This window comes from Alternaria conjuncta (genome assembly GCF_024043145.1).
Source record: "Alternaria conjuncta strain BMP 0040 chromosome Unknown scaffold_1, whole genome shotgun sequence".
NCBI lineage: Eukaryota > Fungi > Ascomycota > Dothideomycetes > Pleosporales > Pleosporaceae > Alternaria > Alternaria conjuncta.
In genome coordinates, this window is record NW_026250090.1 from 398,509 (window position 1) to 422,584 (window position 24,076).

The 24,076-nt window shown below is 53.9% G+C and overlaps 9 protein-coding genes across 9 annotated transcripts; 6 read left to right on the forward strand and 3 right to left on the reverse strand.

The window, feature by feature from the left end:
- Positions 1–1,235: 1,235 nt before the first annotated feature.
- On the forward strand, positions 1,236–1,948 carry J4E85_000142 (uncharacterized protein; the record flags this gene model as incomplete). The annotated part of the gene is made up of 2 exons (XM_051464436.1): positions 1,236–1,715; positions 1,769–1,948. The coding sequence occupies 2 exons, from the start codon at positions 1,236–1,238 to the stop codon at positions 1,946–1,948; spliced, it is 660 nt and encodes a 219-aa protein (XP_051330957.1).
- Positions 1,949–3,925: 1,977 nt separating this feature from the next.
- On the forward strand, positions 3,926–7,563 carry J4E85_000143 (uncharacterized protein; the record flags this gene model as incomplete). The annotated part of the gene is made up of 3 exons (XM_051464437.1): positions 3,926–4,121; positions 4,169–5,950; positions 5,996–7,563. 3 exons carry the CDS (start codon positions 3,926–3,928, stop codon positions 7,561–7,563), a joined length of 3,546 nt encoding a protein of 1,181 aa, XP_051330958.1.
- Positions 7,564–8,437: 874 nt separating this feature from the next.
- Positions 8,438–11,020, forward strand: J4E85_000144 (uncharacterized protein; the record flags this gene model as incomplete). The annotated part of the gene is made up of 1 exon (XM_051464438.1): positions 8,438–11,020. One exon carries the CDS (start codon positions 8,438–8,440, stop codon positions 11,018–11,020), a length of 2,583 nt encoding a protein of 860 aa, XP_051330959.1.
- A 725-nt stretch (positions 11,021–11,745) lies between these two features.
- On the reverse strand, positions 11,746–13,466 carry J4E85_000145 (uncharacterized protein; the record flags this gene model as incomplete). The annotated part of the gene is made up of 2 exons (XM_051464439.1): positions 11,746–13,279; positions 13,333–13,466. The coding sequence occupies 2 exons, from the start codon at positions 13,464–13,466 to the stop codon at positions 11,746–11,748; spliced, it is 1,668 nt and encodes a 555-aa protein (XP_051330960.1).
- Positions 13,467–15,032: 1,566 nt separating this feature from the next.
- J4E85_000146 (uncharacterized protein) lies at positions 15,033–15,507 on the reverse strand (the record flags this gene model as incomplete). The annotated part of the gene is made up of 2 exons (XM_051464440.1): positions 15,033–15,343; positions 15,450–15,507. The coding sequence occupies 2 exons, from the start codon at positions 15,505–15,507 to the stop codon at positions 15,033–15,035; spliced, it is 369 nt and encodes a 122-aa protein (XP_051330961.1).
- Positions 15,508–16,424: 917 nt separating this feature from the next.
- On the forward strand, positions 16,425–17,742 carry J4E85_000147 (uncharacterized protein; the record flags this gene model as incomplete). Its single annotated transcript, XM_051464441.1, has 2 exons — positions 16,425–16,766; positions 16,825–17,742. 2 exons carry the CDS (start codon positions 16,425–16,427, stop codon positions 17,740–17,742), a joined length of 1,260 nt encoding a protein of 419 aa, XP_051330962.1.
- Positions 17,743–18,000: 258 nt separating this feature from the next.
- On the reverse strand, positions 18,001–19,281 carry ATP25 (ATPase synthesis protein 25 mitochondrial; the record flags this gene model as incomplete). The annotated part of the gene is made up of 1 exon (XM_051464442.1): positions 18,001–19,281. The coding sequence occupies one exon, from the start codon at positions 19,279–19,281 to the stop codon at positions 18,001–18,003; it is 1,281 nt and encodes a 426-aa protein (XP_051330963.1).
- A 468-nt stretch (positions 19,282–19,749) lies between these two features.
- Positions 19,750–21,300, forward strand: NMD3 (ribosome-binding protein; the record flags this gene model as incomplete). Its single annotated transcript, XM_051464443.1, has 1 exon — positions 19,750–21,300. One exon carries the CDS (start codon positions 19,750–19,752, stop codon positions 21,298–21,300), a length of 1,551 nt encoding a protein of 516 aa, XP_051330964.1.
- Positions 21,301–23,222: 1,922 nt separating this feature from the next.
- On the forward strand, positions 23,223–23,815 carry J4E85_000150 (uncharacterized protein; the record flags this gene model as incomplete). Its single annotated transcript, XM_051464444.1, has 2 exons — positions 23,223–23,332; positions 23,380–23,815. The coding sequence occupies 2 exons, from the start codon at positions 23,223–23,225 to the stop codon at positions 23,813–23,815; spliced, it is 546 nt and encodes a 181-aa protein (XP_051330965.1).
- Positions 23,816–24,076: the final 261 nt, after the last annotated feature.

Below are 24,076 nucleotides of genomic sequence, written 5' to 3' on the forward strand. Positions count from 1 at the left end.
CAAGTCTGCCTGCGTTGCCGTGGGGTCCGTGGCTATGCGGGGCGACAGCTTGGCGTGTAATCGGTGTTTACACAGCCCAGATGTCAGGTCAGACACGAACTCGGGTCCTGACTGCTGCACCGATGCTGTGTAGACATTGCAACCTCCCACATGCTACTCACGGACAGAGGGCCGTTTGAGACTGCGCGCGGTGTTCTTGAAAGTGGTTCCTGGGCGCTGGCTACTGTACTCGAGTCAATAGCGGCCCGCACACCCCTGCCGGGGACGAGGATGCCATTGGACGCCTTTTTTCGACGAACGCGCGTCTCACGCTCAATAAGACGATGCTGGGGATATGTGATCTCAGTATGATGCCCGTGATGTAGAAGAGGTGTTGCTTGGCGGCATGGGCTTGGAGTGGGCCACTGTCGCATGCACACCAGAGAGTGTAGTACTCCAAGTAAGCGCGACTGCGGTGCTGCTGCGATGGATGATTATAGACGGAGGCGCAACCGTCTGACGGAGATATATGCTGGAGGCGTGGGTGAAACGCGGGGCCAATGAAGAAGGCACAATCTGACTATTCTGGATCATTTCGCTAGTGCAGGTGGCGCTTCCCCGAAATCTGCCTGAGCGACTTCACGATGCTCGACGGCAAGTGACTACGTCGCCGAGAAGACGGGCGTAGATATGGATGCATGAGTGGTTCGCGACCGCGGCGCACGAATGAAGAGACGTAAATACTAAACCCGACGCGTCTGGCGCATGCAGAGTCTCGACGTAAAGCCGATCGGCAGCGCTCAACAAGCGTGGGCGGGACTCAGCCTCGTTAAGGTGGTTGCTTAGGGCTAGGGGGCATGTCACGGCCACTTCTTCCCGCCGCGTCCATTGCACCTCGTCCTGCTCCGACACATGTCCTCTGCTCCGGGCCCGCCGTGACTCTCTCTACACTTCGTCGCGGCACATCTCCACGGCGACATTAGCAGCTCGAGGGGTGCGCGCCGCCCAGCAGCCACGCCTGTGCCGACACCTCTCCCAAGATCATGGCCAGAGCTTATTTCGCGTCCAATCCCTCCACATCCACGACGACGACCTGTCTTGTTAGCTCTGCCCAGACTTGCACTACTACCACCACCCTACCCTCCGCCGCGTCGCCGCCCCCGCCAACTCCCTACAACTTCGCGCGCCTCGTCGGCTCCTCCTCTTCGTACCCCAAGGCCGAGGACCACGGCGACTCCAGGTTCAAGAGGTTGCCAATGCCTCTCGAGCTCGCCATCTCGTCGCGGGCGCATTGGCTCAGTCGGGTGCGGTCATGTCTCCGCCTGCTCATCATCGTCCTGAGCGGCGCAGTCGTCTGCATGCTCATGCACACGTTTGAGATCTACCGCGGCAATCGCTACATCGACCTGCGCAAAGGAGAACTGCCCATGGTCTGGCCTGCCCATACCAACCTGGCGCCGACCATTATCCTCTTCGCCATTGCCGCCGGCAACTTCCTCGCCTCGGTCGCCATCCTCACCCTCTCCTTCAAGCGCTCCTTCCGCCGGCCCTTCCGCTCGCGCGACGTCTACCGCATCGTCGCTGGCAGCTTTGGCGTCATCATGTGGATCACAGCGCTGGTCGTCTTCAACCTCTTGGACAAGGCTAGCAAGGCCAGCTTGGGAAGATACTCGTGTACCAACGCGAATGTCTTGACCAACGGCCGCTACCAATACCGCGCCGTCTGTGAAGAGCAGGTAAGACAGCGCCCCTTCCGAGTCCACCTCCATGCCGCTAACTAATTCTCCAGGGCGTCGCATTCTACACCGCCATTGGCGCAGCCTCCGCAGAGCTTCTCACACTCATCACCCTCGCCATCTCCGCCATTCTGTCCGTCAAGAACCAAGAACCACCCCCGACCATACAGATTCGCGAGAAGAACAACTCGATAAGCTCCGGCTCAAAGTACCACAAGCCTTTAAAACGATAATGCCAAAAACACGCACAAATCAATCTTCCAAATCCACCAATTGTCCTGTTTTCGCTCTTTCCTTGACCTCTTATTTCCCTTTTCACGTCGCTGCATGATACCCCGGATTTTCTCGTTTAGCGGCAAACATACAACCAAAACTTTATACGGCGTTATAATCTCGGACCATACTTTGCTCGTTGCACAGGGCTTCGGGCCATTATGACGACTTCATCTCCCATCGCTCAAATCATCTGCATGGTATCGCGACATTGCGGCATATTTGGAGTTTGTGTCATTTGCTCTTTCCTTGCATATTTGCATTTCCTGCCTTGGTCAATACCATCATGAACGTGGTCTTTGTCCCATCCCCCATCACCATTAGAAGAAACACGTTGAGCCTTCCCGTTTGCCCAATAGAGTCACGGTCGCATCTTGGTCTTGTTACCCTAGGATCTTGTAATTGGAAGAGAAGATGGGTGGTTTTGCTTCGGAATAAGTAGATGAGATAAGAAATACAATAAAACAATCGAAAGAACAATGGAAGTGTGTGGTGTGCTGCTGCATGTGTTCAGTTCGATTAAAACGCCGGACTATATGCAAGGGCTCTGATTGGCAATTGAAGCGTGTGTTGTTGATATCAACTCTCAGCACGGCAATAATTCGATCGCTCCTAAGTTCGCCATATATTCTACTCTCAGGGAGTAGGTTCTTCAATCATAAGGCTCGATGTTGCGCATTGTGATTGAGTCTCGCTCCTGCCTGGAAAGCTGGTCAGACGAGAGGCCATTTGCTAAATGTAGAGAACATGTCCTTACATCAATATGGACTCCTTCCTCACCTCTTACGATCTCTAACTGCGACAGTCGTTAAACTAGAAAAGCTTCAACTTTTGCATTATGCGCTTTGCCATCAGGTTGAAGTTCGAGGTAAAGGTGACTTTCCACTGCATCTGGCATCGCGCGCTCTCACCTACTGCTGTCTGCCTCAACCCCACAAACAAACACTTGCGCTCGCAGTATCGCTCTGCCTTCAGAAGCTCTCTACCTGTTCCCTCCCTGCCTATTTAAACTGCAACATTGAGGAATTTTCGAAAGAGCAAAAAATGGCAATCCGACGGGCTTGTGAGGGCGATGGCAAAGACTCACTCTTCCAGATGCTTGTCCCAGTTTTCTCGCCTCTGTGAAGTAGCTGATCATGCCGCGGGCGCATGGTTCCAGCAGATACCTCTCGTACCTAGGTTTATTTTTGCCATTTTCTCTGGCTTGAGTGTGCTGCTGGTTCGAGACTGGGTGCGGTCATTAATTCTATTTGCCCTTTTCACTTTTGGCGGGTGTGACTTTTTCTTTTCGCTTTCTTGCCGCTCAAGAGCGGAGTTGAAGTTAAAGCTTTGATAGCCGAAGGGTTGATCGCCAATAGGTAGTCTTCTTCGAGGCGCGCAGTTGCAGAGCGCGCGTTTTTGAATGGATGTTTGTCGGTGACAGTTTCCTGTGGGTGAGAAAGACTAGTAGTCGACGCGGTGGATGACATGTATCAGCAGTAGTAGTCTGGCTTGACTGAAGCTATCAAATCTATGCGTTGTCATACCAGCATCTTGAAGAATCTTGTTCAAGTCTGTATAGAGAGCAGCCTGCAACATGTCCCTTACCATGGCCACAAAGAGAGGTCATATTCGCCTCGCTCTAGGCTCTGAGACATCCGGAGAACGTCACAGACTCGTCCTGTCAGTGTTTTAAGACGCCAAATAGCCAAGATACACGGGCGGATACGTGTATCGAATACTGGCCGATGTTGCAGTGTTGCAAGGAGACAAAGGTGAGGTGCTGGAAATGTGGGAGATGTGGATTGCGGAGTGATGACTGACGTTGCCCAGGTGGCCGATTGGGAGCGCGCATTGACCCCGGCTAGCGCGTTAATCCCTGCATGCTCCCGCTGAGAACTTCCAGAACTTTTTTGAGGTCGAACACATGCGACCGTGTTTGCGACAGGATATGAGACATGGGCAAACGGTCGGCTTTCGAGGCCAATACTAAGAGTGCGCACTCTGACCGCGACTCGAAGCGTCAGCGATTTGACGACACCCACGAGCGCAACTCACCACGACCGAATGGCGCCGCCGAGGATGTCACGTCTGGGCGCGACTTACAGAATGCGCTGTACTTCGACCAGAGTTCCTCAGGCGGCTTCCGGAGTGGTAGGTGCGACCAGATGCTATATTTGACCAACGGCTGACATGATTAGGCCTAAGTATTTTCAAGCGATTCCTCGATTCGATCCTCTATCCGACCGATGAGCACGACGTGCCCCGCAAGCGAGCCATTCTCCGTGAATACCTGGACACGCAGAAAGGAAGAGGCCAAGATGAGAAGGAAAAGACGTTCCTGCAGAACCTGATTCACGGGTGGGACCATGCTGTCGAAACCAACTACAGCGCCGTTGTCTCCCAGGTAACAGCTGTGCTCGCGCTCCTGTTCAAGGTTTTTGCGACCCATGGCGATTTTCTCGAGTACGGCACTCTGCTGGCCAAGACTCTGCTGCAGCCATCGGTCGCTCGTCGTTTCGTCCGAAGTACCTCAGCGGCACCCAAGGAGGAGAGCGTTATCGCGCCGGCATTGCGACTGCTCACAGAGCTTACTCGGTTCAATGAAGGTGCGCATGCGAGGGCCGTATACGCCAAGAGAGACTTCACACTCGAGCCGAAGATACTTGGAAGGAACATCAATCTCGGAAGAGAGCAGTCGGCGGCAGACCATGTCAAGAAACCCAGCATTCGCACTACGGCCATCAGGTATCTTCTCATGCATTTGAGATATCAGGACGAGCGGGCAAAGAGCGAAATACTCTCCAACACCAACGTCGTCCGTGCCGTCTTCGATCACATCCGCGCGGACCCGCCGTTCCTCATCTACGAAATCCTCGATGTATTCACAAGCCATGTTTTCCAAGACAAGACTATTGCAAGGCACACCAAGAGTAGAATTTTGAACGGCAAGGCACTCTCGCGTATAGCCAGTCTGTACAGCTATGAGGTGGAGGAAGGCGCTCTTTCCGAAGGACAGAAAGCACCCGATCAGCTCGCTCACGATTTCCTTCGCTTAGTTTGCACCGACCCTGCTTATGGTGTCATGCTGCCAACACAGGGCTTCTACCCGTCTACCTTTGATGACGACGAAGGCGAGCTGGAAGATGCAGCTGACTATGGCAATGATCTGGGCCTGGAATCAGTTGACAACTACAGCAAGACTGTTAAAGTGCGGAACATAATTCTCTCAGAGTTCATCCAGAGCCAGAGGCCATACGCAAATACCTTTCACCAAGAGCTTGTCGTCGATATCTTTCGAGCCTGCCCTGAGCTAGTGGCAGACTACTTTGTCAAACGACGCGACTTCAGTTACGATCCAAAGCTTACTTCGACATGGATAGGATACTCCGCATTCTTGTATCAAGCTATCCAGCTCCCTGTACCCAAATACTTCGGTGCGAAGAGGAACTTCCGCGACCATCCACCACCGGTACCTGTGCTTATGAACAGCATCCTTCCGCAGCCTCTCAATCAGCAAGTGCTCACCAAGTGTCTCAACCATAACTCCGACCTCATCCAGCTGTTCGCCATCCGAGTTCTAATCGTAGCGCTCCAGAAGCTACAGGCCGTCCTCCAGGAGCTCAACAATGCCAGTGTCACCAGATCCTCGAAACAGTGGGAGCAAGCAGCCAAGCGCCTAGTTTCAGAAGTCAGCAGACGTTGCCCGCCGATCCGCACTGTCTTTTTGGCACTGAAGAAACCTGGTCTGAAAGACATGAAGCGGGAATCGATCACCAGGCTGCTGCGGCTTTACTATGAAGCCACACCCCAAGTTGCGCTACAAGAGAAGTTTGATGTTTCGCTACCGTTGTGTAACGCATTGGTAGAGGTCGATAAGCCCACAGCTTCGCCCGAAGACAAGGCTTTCCGTATCATGGAGCTAGAACACTGGATACAGATGGCAAAACTTTCACCAGCTATGCGTTGGTGGCAAAAGCAAAGTACGTTTTTCTTCTTCTTTGGACTGCCATTACTGACTGTTGTAGAATCACTCCAATACTCGCCATTCGTAACACTTCTCAGGCTGCTGGTGACTTCAAAAGAGAGCGAACTGTATACAGGCATTAGGTCTCTCTTGAGCGACATTTTGAACGACCAGGAAATGTTGCAGACCAAGACTTCGCCCGACGCGCTCGATGCACTAATTGCTAGTTTGGGATCAACCTCTGGATCAGTGACTCCTTCTACCGACGTCCTCGAGTTCCTGGACGACTGCTGCGCGCGGTTCACCAAGGTGCCTATCAAGTACTTTGATGATTTAGATGTCATGTGTGGCCGCACTGCGCAATCTACAAATGGGCTTGGGCCATTTAGTAACTTGCTCATGACACTAGTAGAACAATGGCCCTTCAAAGGCGGTGAGACCGCCACAAATAACACGGCGGATACCATTGCTCAGTGGCTGTCGAGACTTCTATATCTCCTCAAGCTGATTGGCGAAGACGAGACAGCACTGGAACACGTACGCGACGCACTGGTAGAATCAGCGAACGTAGCATACAAAGAGGTGCTGAAGGATGCATTCTTGTGGAAAATGGGCAAAGAAAGAGCGAAGGAGGCCTTGAAGCTAGCAACCGGGGCAGACTTCAGCGGCTCAGATAGATCATCGACATCGCCGGTTCCAAGGCCTACGGAAGAGGCTGAGCAGCATGCCAAGCTCAGGTCTGCCGTCGATCTTGAAAGGCCACCCGTCGAAGACAAGAAGCACACTGGACTCACACGTTGGAGGAAGAAAGAGCTGAGTGAAGCAATTGATGATGGAGACATTGGAGAACTACTGTTGTGCCTTTGCTCCGAGCACTCCGAGATCCGCATACAAGCCATCAGCAACATTCGACGTGTCATTGCGACTATTATGACAAGCAGTCGTAACAATGCCGAAGCAGACGACACAGCTACTGGACAGCAGGGACTCACTCCGGACTGGGATCTTCAACAACTCTACCTTCTCCTCTGCGAGGTCTTGGAGTCGGTGGATCCGGCAGGTGCTGAAGCCTTTCCCTACGTTGGAGGTGTATTAGCCGCTCGTTGTGCTGGCATTGTAGCGGATCCCACACACACGCTCTTCAGCACAGTGAACAACTTCCTTACGGCATCCCCCGCCTGGGATGTCCATTCATTACTGCGCTTCTTTTGGCATCGCATCGTTGCCAGTCAACCAGACGACGACACCACCTACCACAAGGAAGTGGACTGGTACTTCGACTATCTCCTGGACAGTCTGCGGACACCTGCAGATATGGAATTGTTTAGGAGGAGCAACATATTTGAGCAGCTGTTGACTCATTACGGCTCCCGATCATGTCCTGCGTCGGCAAAGGACAAGATCGTGAAGCTACTGCTGCGAGCAACACATGTGGAAGGTAGTACGACGCTCATCACGAGGTGCGGGCTTATCCCGTGGATACAGATGATGCTTGATGGCCATGATCCGCGACATCGCGCTCTGAGGACACTGGCCGGGCGTGTCTACGACACATGCGACCGGGAGAAGGTAGCTGCATGGAGCAGTGACAGCCTGGGCGAAACGATCGCTTCGCTATGCAAGGTCTGAGTTTTGTAGTTTTGTACATGTCTGTAAACCGTATGCGGCGTTGGGGAAGCCACTCCGAAGCATTGCAGGGCGTTGTTTGCGACTTCCTAATCTAGAGGTCATCTGGAGGTCATTTGTGGCGCGATTGCCTAGCAAGAAATCAAGGCTGCCACCATCACGCGATATGGTCTGATTCCCATGCGCTATCATGTCGTGATTACTGTGAAGATGCGGCTTCAGCGAAAGTGCAGGCTGAAGTCACACGTGCTGGACCCTAATATGACGCACCTGCTGGGCACTCGTTCCCGCAGCACTTCTTGGCGCGCATCTCCCAGGGCTCTCTCGAAGAGGCCCGCACCGCTCGCGACCTGGACTCAAAACCACAACAAACATCTGCGCTATCAACCGCACCCCCGCTGCCTACCCCCAAGTATCCCAGAGCTCTCCAAGACATTTGCACCCCAACCTTGCTGTTCTGCTGTCAGCAGTGAGCTCGCAACCGTTTCTTCTCCGCTTTCTGTCGCCGCACACCCCTACCACGTTGCATCCCACCTCGAGCTCCCTCACCTCCTTCAACGAATTGCGACACGCACGCGTCTGCTCAACCTTTATATTGCGACCGCTCAGCATCACGCCATCGTACACGTCTCTTTGAACCGCAACCGTCACCGAGGCCGCATATTTAGTCCTCGTAAGGGCTGCAGAGCGGGCACTGTTCAATTGCAAGCGAGTCAAGCGATTCACCACCCGCCCGCTTCAGGACAGCCTCCTCACCCATCACCAATAACCAAACACTACACCACCTGCTTCTCGGTCTGCCTCTCGTCCCTGAGTAAAGCAAGCCTCGGCTAGCCCACACACACCTGCTCATTCGCGCTGCATTGAGCTCGCGAGAATGCGGGGGCCTACCTATTCGGAGGCTGACCTATTGGCTTTGAAAGAGTCTCCCCTCGTCAAGAAGCCGGACGGGCTACCTTCAATCCAACAATGGATGGATGTGCCTGCCGACCAAAACACCAACAATGGCCACGCCAACAACAATGGAACTATGCGTCGCACTCGGGCCGCTCGAGACGGAGAAGGGGTAACGCCAAATGAGCAGCGACCGCTGATCAACCCCATGGGCCAATTCGGTCGGCGCCAGAGCATGCGTAAGTCTTCTGATGTTCAGGGTATCAAGGCCGCTATTGACGCGCTTTTTGTAGAACCTGGCGAAGAGACAGTGCTCGGTCCGCCAAAGCTAGCCTTCCTCTCGGCGCGCACTCCAGCGAAGGGCACAGGTGATGCAAAGGAACGCACAGGCTTCACCTCTACAGACGGAGACAACGTTGGCGACCGCTTTCCAAAGAACGACCGGTGGACACGGGACCGCGAGAACGACCGGAACCGGGACAAGGGCTACGCCAATGGCCGTCGCGTTCCACGCGAGGACGGTGAGGGCTGGACAAATGTCAAAGGACGCAAGAGTCTGGGCCAGGAAGACTTTGAGCGCTTCCACCGTAATGGCGATCGCAACCGCGACAAGCACGAGGGCGACCCCGAGATGGACGTAGCCCCACGCCGTGGCAATCGCGAGCGAAACGAGCCGCGCTGGGGTCGTCGCGACGATAAAGATGAGGGTACAAAGACTGGCGTACAGGGCGGTTGGCGCGAACGAGACCGAGATCGCGAGCGAGACAACGGCCGCGAGTGGAACAGGGGCGGTAACCGTGGTGAAGAAGACCCAGAATGGATGGACACCAAAGTGGAGAAGAAGGAGTTCAAGCCTCGCACACAAGAGGACTTCCAGCGCTGGAAGGAGCAAATGAGGGCTAAGGATACCCCGGCTGGCGAAAAAGAGGAATCAAGAGAGGTTCCCGCAGAGATATCTACGGCTGTCTCAATCACCGCTCCGCCTATGTTGACTGCGCCCCTGCACGCGCCTTCTGCGGCCGAACCTACACAGGGAATTCTCTTCGGCAACTGGGGTAGAGACAAGTCGGCAGAGATCCCACCAGCAGAGACCATCTCGGCGAAACCCAAGCCAGATAAGAAGTCGAGGTTCATGACAATGTTTGCGAAACCGGAAGAGTCGCAAGCGCCCAGCCAAATGCCGGTCGCGGCACCTGCATCGCCAGCACCTGCCATGGAGGCGAACGCCGACAAAGAAGGCTTCCAACGTATCCTCCAGATGCTTGGTCAAGTAAGCACTGGGCCTTCCCCGGGACCCCAACCCCCCACGAGTATGCCAACACCAACGAACGGTATGAGACAGGGTGGAGGCGTCTCGTTAGACTTCCATCAGCAATCGCCGCCGCCGGATCTGCAGCATGGTAGACCACCTCCAAGGACACTCGAACAGCAGAGCATATTGGAGCACATCCTGGCTCCACGTGCCGGCCCACCGGATTCTCGACCTCCACAGCAATCCCGCTTCAACAGCATGTCACCAGAAAATGCACTTTCCGAACAATTCAGACCCCCACGCCCTGACTCCGGTCATCCAGAAGATCACTATCCTCACCAGCCCCCGCCGCAACGTGGTGCCCCGCAAGATGCAAACCTCGCAGCTTTGTTGAACAGTCGTCAGCGCGAGGATACGCAACGCGATCAAGTCACGAAGCAGCGTGAGCGTGACTTCCTATTGAATTTGATGCAGCAACCTTCTCGCGCTACACCACCGCAGGTACAGGGTCACAACTTGCCTCGCCCATCTCAGGAAAGTCATAACATGCCCTTCTTCGAGCAATCAAGACAGCAGCCTCAGCACCCTGCTCAACACCAGGCCAAGGGTCGTGGTGGTCTGCCCCCAGGTTTCATGGAAGACCCTCGTATGTTCACAGAGAACGAGATGCTGCGTCGTGAGGCTGCCGATCGCCAATTGGAGCTTCAGCATATGCAAAGACTGCAACAACAGCAACAGCAACAACAGGAGTCCATGCGAGCCAAGAACCAGCGCATGCCAATGGGATATCCCACCCCGGAAGATCCACTTATGGGCCTCCAGCGCCGCAACACAGGAGGTGACCCGCGCATGCCAACCAATATGGGTATACCTTCGCAGCCCGTACCGGATATGCCATATATGGGCGGACGAGGTCAACCAGGAATGCCGCCAACACCGCAAGAGCGGCCGAACATCGCTCCGCCACCAGGATTCGGCGGTCCAATGCGCCAGCCACCTGGCCTCAATGGTCCCAACCCTCAGCAAATGGGACCTGGAGGGCCGAGCTTCTCAGCTGGCAACACACCGCTTGGTCACCCTCCTGGCTTCCCGCCCGGTGGCAGTATCCGCGGATTAGGCTTTCCAGGCGGACCAGGAGGACCCGGTGGTAATGGCATGCAGGGCCCACCTGGCTACTTCCCACCTCCTGGCTATGGCGGCCCCCCAATGCCCGGTATGCGAGGTGGTGAAGATCCACGCATGATGTTCGACGGCCAATTCGGCGGACCTCCACGCCAGCAGCCAGGTCGTCCTGGGCCACCCAACATGTACTAGCTTCTCATACAGTCTCGACTGAAGGGCTCACCTTCGAGCTTGAATGTATTCGGGGTTCATAAACCATCAACTTTACATTGATTTCAGCAGAATGTTATAATGTCAGTTCTTGGCTTCAAGCGTAGCGTCGGCGTCGGGGATGCTGTATATTTGGGTCTGGGCCTTCCCTTTTCTACAGCGATATCTCCCTGGAAAGGACAGGATTGGCATGTCGTCAGATTTCAGATGTGATATGTCTGATCTCTGAGGGTTTTATGTACGTACGGTCACTTGGGCACTCTAATGTATAGAGGGGCTACGAGGCACGAGACGATGCCATCGCAGCAAGAACAAAGATGTATTGCGCTACTGCAGCGTAGTTACATGAAGAAAGAAAGAAACAAGAAGAAAAGGCCAGCTCGTAGATCATAGAATGTATCGGGAGTTGGTGCAACTTGATATCTCCGATGATTGTGATGCGCATGTAACTGAAAGCTTGATCTGACGATGTAATGCATCATGCAAGACGGTATTGATAAGGTTGACGTGCGCATCTTCATAGATCAGGTGAACCTCGACTTGACACACGGAGTATGTACAGTTATCGAAGTATAGAAAAAGGTTGAATTACATTGCTCGTGTGTATCACTAAATGATAAACGCCAGAAGATATCCCCCACCTTAGCCACATATGCTCATTGACATCATCCAAGAATACTACATTACCAGCTCACTCCTCAGCCCACTCACAGTACAAGCATACCGAGTAAGCTGCCCGCAGCGAGAACCGCATACACGCCCATGACTAGATCGCCGTGGGGGAAGAAACCAGGCGCGTTGACGCTGGGAGCAGCACCCTCAGAACTGGAGCTTGCTGCACCACCGCTGCCGCTGCCACCACTCACTGCCGCAGTACCCTTACCCGTAGCCTCAGGTACATTGCCATCGCCCTTGTTGCCTGCAGCACTCAGTAGCGAGGCACAGTTGCCAGCAGTGGTTGCGCTCTGGATGCTAGCTCTGCCCGAGAAGCTGCAAGCATCTGCGCGCTTCTTCTGTCCAATGTAGTATTGGTTTGCGACAAACGCAAGTTGGTCCTTGGGGTCGCAGCCAGAGTAGGCACCAAAGTCACCGGTTGTGGAGTTGCGTGCAATGCCGTTGCAGTAATCTTCGTTCTCGCCGCAGATAAAGTTGAAGTCGTCGGCGTACTTGTCGTCATCGTCAGATTTGTAGACGCACTGCAGACTGTCTACCATGCAAGCGCATAGCTGGGGGTTGACGTTGGGAGGCAGTGGTGATGCTTGCGCGAGCCATGATCCGCCGACTGAGGGGCAGGCAGGTGCCGAGTTGGTGGGTGTGTATTCAGATCGCTGAGTAATAGTTGGAGTGGCGGAGGCGAGCTGGCTTTGTAGAGATGTGAAGTCGGGGTAGGGCGATACGCTGGCGCCATTGTCAGCGAGCGAAACGAGTCCGTAGTCGTTTTCACCCATGAACCACTCGTAGACGATACCACCAGAGAAGACGTCAGTCATGTTGCCGTATAGAACCTCGACTTCGGTGAATGGACGGCTGGTGGGACCGTCATCCAAACCTTCGATGCATCCGTATTCAGCGAAGAAGACAGGGACGGGGTAGTCGGAGAAGAAATCGACGCGCTCGCCATAGGAAGAAGAAGCGTAGTTGCTGTCGCCACACCATGAGTAGACGTTGTAGCCCCAGAAATCGATGGACGTCTTGTTTCCTGAGTCGCCGGGCTGGCACGCGAAGTAGTGCGCAAGCTCATTGCGCGACGGCACATCGGCAGTCGCGTAACCCACACCTAGCGTGTTGCGGTAGTCTTGGTTTTGGATATACGTCTTGGTGTCGCGGACAGCAGCCTTGACAAATCCGGCAGCTGCCGTTTGGTTATCGCTGCTGACGTTCTCGTTGCCAGCAAAGAAGCCGATGACATTCTTGTATTTGCTCAGCGCGTCGATAACCCCTGTGTATCGCTGATACAGCGTGACGTCCCACTCTGGGTTGTTCGATTCGATCGACGTGCCAGGCTCTCCCAGGTCGGAGATGACATAGATGTCTGCGCTGGCCAGCTGCTCCATGCAGTCATCGTGGTTTTGGGTCGGATCGATAGCGTATACGCGGATGACATTTGTGTAGATCTGCTTGAGGTAGGGAATGTCTCGTCGGCAGGCGTCGCCGTCGGCTAATGGATCTGTGTATTTGGTATCGGCGCTTGTCGAGCCATTGGGAGAGTAGTTCTGCTGGTATGCGACACCCTTCAGATAGCTTGCATGCTGTCAGTATCGTGCTCTAGACTGGCAGAATGTGCGTGTACTCACAACTGCGAGCCATTGTTTGTGTAGAAGAAATGTTGGCCATAGACCTCAATGTCTGGTATGTCGTCGTAACTGGCTGCCTTTGCCCCGCTGGTGGCTAGCGCTGCCACGGCAGCAGAAACAATACCCTTCCACATTACCATGCTGATTGTCGATAACGAACGTAGGAAATGAATGAATGGGTATTCGAAGCTTTCTCAGCGCAGTGCTTGGTAGGCAGTGCGCAAAAGCTTGGTTGCGGAGTGAGTGGATAATGGACAAAGAACCGCAGTGTTTCCGGGGCAGCCGGAGAGTTATTGTTTTCCTTGGTTTTAGGGAACCCGGGACGCGTGTCTTACGGGTTACGGCTGGCTGCAGGTACTATACTATTTCTATCACTTGGGTGGCTATGCTGACAAGTCGCCCGGCCCGAGGTGGCGACGTAGGCGCTGATGACGCTGCTGTCGATGTTTGGTGTGGGGCTGTCGATTGGGCGATCTATCGATTAGTCGAGGGCTAAGCTTTTCGGGAGCGTTTAGTGGGTTTGCTGTCCCCAGTTTTCTTCGAGCTTGGTTGGCGTCGCGCTGTGCTGCTCCAAGTGGTCAAAATCGGGCAGACATTTGACTTGTCCGTTGCTGCGTGCTGCGTGAATTGGGGAAGCGACACGCGACGCAGGTCCAGAGGTCCGCCGCGCATATCCCGTATCCGTATCTCGCTTGTTACGATGGATGATGCAAGGATGGCTCCTCAGTGCCGAGGTCCGCCAAACAGTAAAGAGAAGGAGCAGGCTCTTTTGACAATGTTGTTACTATCGGCGACTTGTACAGGATCGGATGGAATGCCAACTGAGTGGAAAGAAATAGGTATCGTATACGCGACCTCCGTGCTATTTGCCAGCGGGTATGACTGGGCGTTCGGGAATAATACCCTCACCATGGCAACTAGCTGCGGCCCTGCAGCCCTCGCCTTGCCGCTATCGCACTACCATCTCCATACACAAAAAGAGCCGACGTAATGGTGTACGCAATCTGCGGTCTTTGATTCGTATTCCGCAAGAGAGAAACAGTTCAGATGCCCCCCTTTCCTCAGAACACCCTCCCAACCACAAAAGCCTCAAACACGGCGTTCTCAAAAGCTTCTCTCTCAACCACACCACCGAAGCCATAACACCGCACCAATGCCACCAACTTCTCTTTCAAGCTGTCCCACCTGTATGCCTCCAGTCCCGCAAATCCCTCCTGTCGCCGGATATAATCCCACGCCTGTACTGGCGTGACTTCGCCGTCTTGGAGCGGAACACAGCTAGACAGTGCCAAAAGCTGGTCTATACTAGCCTGTGGAACCTCCCAAGTCGAAGGAGAGAACTGTCGTTGCCCAGGTGGTGAAGGGTGATGATGAAAGAGGCATGCTGAGACCGTCAAGGCGTGGCCGGTCGAAGCGGAAGTATCTGTGTCGGAGCTGCCAGTATTGGGCGAAGCCACATCGATATGTGGTAAACAAGGAGACTCGAGACTATACGTAGGAGTTTAGTGACAAACGGCTGAGGAAAAGGAAGGACAGTGGCATACGTCAAGACGAAGTCCATCCCGACGATCTCTGGGTCCATGTTACCCATGCATATCGCAGATCCACCAGGCGAACCCGTGGTGGATGTGTACCCTGATAACGCGGAGCCAGACAATGGCGGACTTATGAGCTGTGCCGAGCCGGCTGCATGACAAGTGTCAGTTACCACGGATTGAGAACACTTGTCGTAGTCCAGCCGTAGTGTACTTACGCAACGATTGCTGAGACACTTGCTGTACGTATATCTGTTTCCGTCGGTTCTTTTTCTTGTTCTCCTCTTGCCCAACGGTTAGAGCAATCCTCTTCTCACTCTCTACGTTCGCTCTCTCTTCCTGTTGACCAAGTCCTACTCTTGTTCGATCGGGTATGGCAATGCCGTTTTGAGTCAGCAGACCTTTCAAGAAAGCGACTTCAGAATACAGCGCTTTGGTTTCTTGCGACAATCGAGCTTCATTTGCGCGGAGCTGGACTACTTCACTTTCGAGAGAAGCCGTATAGGCTTCCTTGCGCTCGCGATGTGTTCTGATTCGTCAACTCAGGAGAGCACTTGGTATACAGATAGAAGCGACACGTACTTCTGCGCTCGTCGAACCTGTTCTCGCCGCCTTTGTCCCGGATTACGCGTATCGCCATCGTCTGAACACAGCGAGATGCATGCTTAGCGACCCGTACCTGGAGCTTCATAGGCCCTGATTGGACATACCGTCGGGAGAACTCTTGTCGCCTTTGAAAGGCTTGAAGGTGAACTTCATCACGTGCACAGCCTATGGTGCTCAGGTGTTCAGATGTGGTGTTCTGTCAGCCACCCGATAGGAAGACCGGAAATGGGCCACTGTGCTTATGGTCCCAAAGTGCAGAAGCCCGATAGGTAATCAGTTTCTCTCGGAAGAAAAGAGCGATCAAGGCGACGAAGCTGCTGCGCAGATGCCAAGTCTAGTGTTCCCATTATGCCGTATCCATCCCAAATGTCGCGCCAATGACAACGGCCCGGTTGACATGTCTGACGGGCGCAGTTGAGACACGGTGTCACAAGTCAGATTGCGCGCCCTGGCCCTGTCCTCAGCTGGGAATTTTAGGCTAGCCGTCTCTAGTAATTGCTTCAGAATCAAATTTACTCGTTCAGGCAATAGATCGGCGAAGCGCTCGCTTGACACAGGCACCGTTTCGTATTTACCGCATACCCGATATGTGCCATCTCTTCGCGCTGCATTTTTCTTGAAACCAAGCGACGGGTGGTGCGGAGAATCCTTGTGATGTTCAGCCTGAGGCTGTAGGAGTGGCTTGCTCCCCCGGTCGTCTTCTGAAATTATACGCCATTCCGGATTAGGCAATCTTGATCGAATAATCGCGGTCTCTTGGAACGCAAAAGTATCAGGCTTTGGCTCAAAGGCGGTTTCTATAAGAGAAGGGTGTGTATTTGGCGATTGGGCATTCAACAGATCAGCTGGACTCTCTATCTTACCTTCTCCACACACTCGCTCTCAGGCTACCCATTCACACTTCATCATTAATCTCTGTTCTGTCTTGACGCCGTACTCAACACCGCAAACATGTTCACCAAATCTTTCCTCTTCGCTCTCCTTCCTTCAATGGCAGTAGCAGCACCACACCAACGACCCCGTCCAGGCGCACACCAGGGACAACAACAAGGTGGAATGAGCTGCATGCAGCAGCAGAGTGCTGGAAAACCTGCTGTCGGCAAAGCCATCTACATGTTGACTAACGATGCCGAGAACGCTGTCGTTGCGCTGCCCATTGGAGCCGATGGTATGCTTTCGCAAGGCAAAGTTATGAAGACGGGTGGTGCGGGTTCTATTGCCGTCGATGCAGATGGCAAGCCCGCGACGCCTGATGCACTGGTTGGCCAGTCGGCATTGACTGTCGTTGGGAACGTGAGTTTAACACATCTCCGGAGAATATGGACAAGAATGTCGGACTGACGAGTCTCAGAACCTGTTTGCCGTGAACGCTGGCTCCAATACGCTTACCATGATGACCATATCAGCCAACGATCCCACATCACTCGCCTGCGCCGGCAAGCCTGTAGCCATACCTGGAGAATTTCCCAACACCGTCGCGGCATCTGCAAAGAACAAGCTTGCATGCGTGGGAACTACGGGTGCACTAGCTGGAATCTCATGCGCACCTTTCTCCGAGCAAGGGCTTGGACAGATGGACGACCTCCGGCCCTTCGACCTCGGACAGACCACTCCCCCCGTTGGACCCCTAAACACCGTGTCGCAGGCGTTCTTCTCATCCGATGAGTCCGCTCTCTTCACCACCGTCAAGGGCGATCCAGCCGTGAACAACACAGGGTTCCTCTCCACCTACGCAGTGCAAGCTTCCAATGGCGCCGCCGCTCTCTCGAAGAAAGACGTTCGCAGCTCACCCGAAGGGACCGCCGTGCTGTTCGGCTCGGCTATCATGCCCAAAGACCCATCCTCCCTCTTCGTCACTGACGCGTCCTTTGGCGCTGCCGTCCTATCGGTAGACTCTCAAGGCCAAGCGACAGTCAAAGGCTCCCAGAAGATCGACGGTCAAGCAGCAACCTGCTGGGCCACAATTTCCGATGCAACAAACAGCGCGTTCGTTACAGACGTGGGTGTCAACCGTGTCGTGGAGATGAGTCTAGATGACGCGAGCATCATCATGCAGCTCGATCTGTCTGCCAATGGCGATCCTGGTCTCATCGATCTCCGCGCTGCAGGCGACTTTGTCTATGCCTTGAGTCCTGGCAATGGAACCACCAACGCGGCGATTACTGTGCTCGATGTTTCCGGTGGTCAAGGGTCGATGAAGCAGGTCCAGCATTTCGACTTGGGTGGCATGGCAGGAAAAACCGCTCAGGGTATGGCTGTGATGATGTGAGGGGTCTGAGGATGTCTTCTTCGTAGTATGTAATTTCTGCTTTTGTTAGTTTATATAAGTATCATACTCGATATTACGTGCGCGCATTGCTATGCTGCCTGTACATCAAGGAAGCCAATTATTTGTGATCACACTACTATAGTGTGTCATTGAAGTCTCTTTTAGTGTAACGTCCTGCATCATTTCAATTCGCACAGGAGCGAGTTCTACAGTATTTCTACATTTTGTACAAGTCGTTCAATCGTAGCGTTCGTGCACTCATCTGAGACCAACTGTGTGTAACCGGCGTATTTGTTTCCTCTTTTCTGGGTTTGAAGCGGGAGGAAAGAAATCACCAGGAGTGGGACGAGGCCGGTGTATCTGTTGCGCGGGTGTGGGCGGGCTAGCAGTCTTGCTAGACTCAGTGGGCGCCTTGTTGAGTGCCTGCGGTGACTCTTGTGTTCGATAATCAAGATCTTCGGCATCCTCTTCCAGATCTTCGATGTCTTGCTCTAGTTCTTTTAGTGCTTCATCGGCGGTCTTGTCCTTCCTTTGATGTGTCCTTAACACTCCACCCCACAATGTCTCGAGGTCTGTCTCGGCCCTCTTCTCTTCTGTGAACATCTGTACGACTACGTTGACGCCGGGCTTGATGTCCCTGAAACCGACAAACTGTTTCACGTCGTCACCGGGCATGTGCGTGTCATCGGGATGCGCTTCCAATTTCCCAAGTGTGCAACAGATCCAGCCTGTGCGTATACCGTCGTCAATGTTGCCTTCGGGTGCGGAACCACCAACGTTTGCCAACATTCGCATGCGCTTGGCCTTCCGTCTTAGCTTGATCTTCAGCTCATTGCGACCCAGAAGACCGGCCGCATTCGCCTTCAGCCCGTGTTCGCGTCGAAGGTATCGGCAGAATCGGTCAGCCGCTACGTGGAGATGCTTTTCCGAGCGCGCTGTCGCGATGAGCATGATCAGTTTGGGACCGAGCGCAGGCGGAGGGTCGAGGTTTCGCAGGTCGAGCAATTGCAAGTCGTCGAGACCGGCCGTGATGGAGACATATTCGAGAAGGGTCGCTAGGAGAGGTGGCGGGTTCGGTGGGAGATCTGGGATCTGGGCGGGGTTCAATGCGGGCGACGGAACCGATGCTTGTTGTTTGAGATACCACGGGATTGCATTGTCTTGTTGAGAGGGTGGCGTTGTAGCTGGCGAGGTTTCGGTCGCAACTTCTGGCGCAGCTTCTTTCCAGCCCTCGGAGGGGTCTGATATGGCTTCCTGGGATACAGTATCCTCGTTAACAGGCTTGGAACCGTCGTCGAGGAAGGCGAACCCGGGATCGTCCGTTGAAGGATCGTTCTTGTCTACCCGCCGAAGTGCACTCGTACTGAAGGCGCATCGTGAGACTGTCGAAGGCGCGGTGCGCAAAGATGCGCCATTGGGTCGGGGCACTGAGGTGGATTGGCGAACCTGGGTACCCCGACAGGCATGGCAGATGAACCTAGAAGAGGCAGCCCTAGAGAAAGACATGGTGAAGGATAGAGCAGACACGAATGGTGGCATGGCGCTGCGCAGTTCAACTTTCTTGATGACATCGGTGTTTCGCAGCACCGACTGTGGATCCCTACTTACTAGCGTCCTGTGAACTTCCCCATCACATGTCTCGCCTTGTAGCACCAGCATTGTATTGACCGCACACTATGATGCATATGTAGTGTTCGTGGCATGAACCAGAAATTACGCTACCACAGAATGAAAGTCTACTCACTGTGTATGAGCCTATAGTCTTATACAATGTCTTGGGTAGTCGCTGGGTGATGCATCTGCCAAGAGAGCTAGTGGGGGCGAAAGAGAGCTTGCGGCGAACTTTTGAAAATCATCGGGCACGCGGGGCACCAATTTCAAAGCAGTCACTGCCTGTCCGACTCACACCGACCGCTACTTCTCTCCTTATATATCCTTCCCCTGGTCCTCTGATACCTAGAGGGACGCGCACTATCGAAACCACTCTATCCAAACACCACCGCACACATGGAGGGCGTCATGATGGATGCTCAGCGCTCTTTCGCGCCTGAGCCCAAGAACTCGGCCACGATTCTCTGCGCAGACTGCGGCGCGCCTGTCGACGGCACACTCTCGGGCGCCTTTTGCTACGACTGCATCAAACTCAAGACGGACGTGACGGGCGGCATCCAGCGCGAGGCAATCCTGCTCATGTGCCGCGACTGCGACCGATGGCTCTCCCCGCCCACCACCTGGGTCGTCGCTGCCCCCGAATCGCGCGAACTGCTCGCTCTCTGCCTGAAGAAACTGCGCGGACTGAACAAATTGCGAATCATCGATGCCGGCTTCATCTGGACGGAGCCCCACAGCAGGAGGATCAAGGTCAAGATCACCGTGCAGTCGGAGATTAACGAGGGCGCCATCATGCAGCAGAGCTTTGAGGTGGAATACACACAAAACTACAACCAGTGCCCAGACTGCGCAAAGAGCTACACCCACAACACATGGAGGGCCTGTGTGCAGATCCGCCAGAAGGTGCCACACAAGAGGACCTTCCTGTACTTGGAACAGTTGATTCTCAAGCACGGAGCCCACAAGGACACCATCAACATCAAGGAAGTTCACGACGGTATCGACTTCTTCTTCTCCCAGAGGAATCATGCCGTAGGCTTCTGCGACTTCCTCAAGGCCGTCATCCCAGTCAACATCAAGCGCTCCGAGGAGCTCATCTCACACGATATTCACACTTCGACCAAGAACTACAAGTTCTCCTTCTCCTGCGAAATCGTACCCATCTGCAAAGACGATCTTGTAGTCCTCCCTATCCCCCTCGCAAAGAAGATCGGCAACATCTCGCCCCTCACGCTCTGCACCCGCATCGGCACCTCCATACAACTACTCGACCCTTCGACCCTCCAGACAGCCGATGTCGCCACGGACATATATTGGCGCACACCTTTCCGACCCCTCGCAGACGTACAGGAACTGACCGAGTTCATTGTCCTGGACATCGAGCCTCTAGGCAAGTCAGTAGGCCGCCACTTCCTCGCCGAAGCCACCGTAGCCCGCTCCTCCGATATGGGCGTCAACGACACAACATACTACTGCCGCACACATCTTGGTGGTATCTTGCACGTTGGCGACTCGGTCATGGGTTACCTCCTCAGCAACACCAACTTCAACAACGATCTTTTCGACGTTCTCGAAAACAACAACAAGTATGCGGCCGCTATCCCAGATGTTATGCTTGTCAAGAAGTACTACCAGCGCTCCAAGAAGAACAAGAACAAGCGCAACTGGCGCGTCAAGCGTATCAACAAGGATGAAGGCGAGATGCTGCCCCGTAAGCAAGATCAAGAGAAGATGGAGCGCGACTTCGAAATGTTCTTGCAGGACGTCGAGGAGGACCAAGACCTGCGCGCTACCATGGCGCTATACAAGGCGCAGCAGGAACAGAAGCAGCGCGACGCAGATGCCATGGAGACTGAGAGCAGTCTTGGTGACGATGAGGATGAAGGGCTGCAGATTCCGATGGATCAACTGCTGGATGATTTCGAGGAAATGAAGATGCACGACTGAAGTTAAAAATGACGAATTCAATGTCGCATGAGTTATGGCGTTGTGGCTTGCTGCATCTACGGGCGTTTGGCGGGTAAAAGGGATGGGAAGTACCACGTTTATAGAATTGTCGATTTCATCCAATATCGACTGGGCATCTTGTCCTTCAATCTCAAAATACTTTCATTCAACTCGCCATTTCGTTCGTCGCTGTGGCTGTAGAGGTTGTGACAATTCCACTGCTGCAGGTGGAAGCAGGAATTGACATCGTTCGCTATCATGATTCCCGTGGCCTCAGCGCGGCGACGTAGGTGCCGTATCGCTAGCTCAGCGCGGCTGGTAGTGATGGCGACAGTTTCACCAGCTTGCTTCAAGCCTCTCTGAAGGTTCATTTTCAGGCCTCACACAGCTCAACAGTTTACACAAGATCGGCACGGATAGGCCCGGTTCTGAACTTTGATCAAGGCTTGATGGTTCCCCTTGCCCACGCCCAGCACCTTCCGCGGGGAGATCCTTGATCACCTCAACGGATGTGTGCTGCCTACTGCTGATGTTGCAGGCGATCCGGATCTGCAATTGAAGGTTGCGCCATGTGTCATGCGCTACTCAGGACAGCGAAAGAGTTGGCGCGGCCGACTCAACAGCTAACCACCTGGGCACCTGCGTGGCGATGTCGAGATTCTCCATGAGCTCGAAAGTTCAATGCCACAGTGTTCCACGAGTGTTCTCTGTCATTCTAATTTACAGTTCCTTGCGCAATCTACGAGTAGGCTTTCCGGCTCTTGTGGTTACCGGTGCCTCGCGTGTCGCACCATCGCCGCCAGCTTATCCTGGCCACACGCAATCCTAGGTAGTTCAGGAAATAGGACTCGCTCCCGTCCGAACGGCTTCTCACCGCGCTCGAACGAGGTCGCGGGCTTCGCTCCACTGAGTCGTATAGGGCCAACTTTGAGTTTCCTGGATTTTAAGTTTTGGCGGAGAAAGGGCCGCCTTCATCCATAGCCGTACGCGACTCAGCCGGCATCGCTAGCAGAGCCGGCTGAAAGACCAGCATGCGCAAGGGCGTTTCTGCCACTTGTGAACATGGGGTAGAGCCTCTCTTAGGGATATGACCTGATGCGCAAGTCGCAATTCCTCAGCTCGCAGGTTGAGTAATCGATGCCTTTCGCACGCAGGCAGACTACGGCACCTGTCACACAGTTATCTTAACGAATCTCATCTGAGATACTTGCCCGCCATGGCCGACGAGTTTACTCGCATTGTCGAGGAGATGATGCTAACTCCCCCGAACCCAAATGCGCCCTTACCACTGGCGAACAAGAAAGGCACGATGTTTGGTGTCTCGATACCATTCCACGTAGGTCCTTCACGACAATACAAACGTCCTACAAACTCACCGTCATAGGTTTTGTGCTGGGTTGTCGTAGGCTTCCGTCTTCATACTCGCCTGCGAGTTGTTCGTGAACCCGGTCTCGATGACCTCTTCGTAGTCCTAGCGGCTATATTCAACTTGATATCTATCATAGCCTTCCTCCACGGTAGGCCTGCACGACTCTAAACTCGTGGTCGTTGTACTGATTTCTCGCGCAGGCACCAATTATGGCATGGGTCATCATCTTATCTACACCTTACGAGAGTTGCAACCAACCATGATCTGGCTGTATATCACAAATGCCGCGTATCATACGACCACTGTCTTCATCAAGATATCCCTACTCCTACAGTACCTGAGGCTCTTTCAGCAGGGCGCTCGCCGCATCATTTGCATCGTACTTCTCGCGTTGGTGATAGCATGGGGCCTGACTTTCTCATTCATGGCTTGGGTACCCTGCTTTCCAGTAAGGAACTTCTGGGATCGACAACCTGGCTCTAAATGCTACGGCTTCGGATATCGCACTATCAATGAGGCGAAATTCACGATACTCGCGTTTGCTGCGACGAACATGGCGTTCGATATTGCCATATTCCTCGTCCCGATCACGGAATACTTTAGGAAAGATCTCAGACGGAAACAGGTGCTTGCCATGACTGGATTGTTCGCCCTCGGTTCGATGTAAGTGCAGACTCTGAACACTTCAGCGTCACCACTGACAGACGCAGTGTCGTACTCATGGCTATCCTTCGCCTTTGGAGCACTTTCAAGAACAGTCAAAGCATGACCCAAAGTTTCGATTTCACATGGTGGTACCCCGAAGTCCTCATCATCTCCTGCCTCGAAATCGACTTCGCGATAATGTGTGCGTCCATGCCCATATTCTGGCCCACCGTCATGGCTTCCTGGACCCAAATCTTTGTCACCAATGAGGTCCGCGTTACGCACCACGAACGTCTTCCCGACGATAGTCGCGATAACTTCGAGTTGGTCAGGAACACGTCGTTGAAGAGCACAGGGAGTGCGGAAGAATTGGCAAGGGTTACGAGCGAAGAGCAGGACACAGTGTATGGCGGATTTGACCCAGAGACGGGCAAGGATGGCAGATTTGCTGCTATGCGAGTAGAGGTACAACCGCAGGCACAGAGGACGCGGAGACTATGAACAGCATGTTTCCAGGAAATCCAGCTCATGGCTTTGACTTTGACTCTCATGTCCATACGTGCGGTGGCAATTCGGTACTTCCTCTCGACACCTTGACTTCTCAGTATTGAGGGTGCCGCTTATGCCTCGTAGCTGCATGGGCCCCTGCAAGAAAGATCATCGAGGCATAGCTCGACAAGCTGCAAGCCAAGCCCACTCCACACGGCAATTGACCTCGGTTGCAATGGCTCGCCGCATCCTTCGTCGACATCTTGCTTCCGT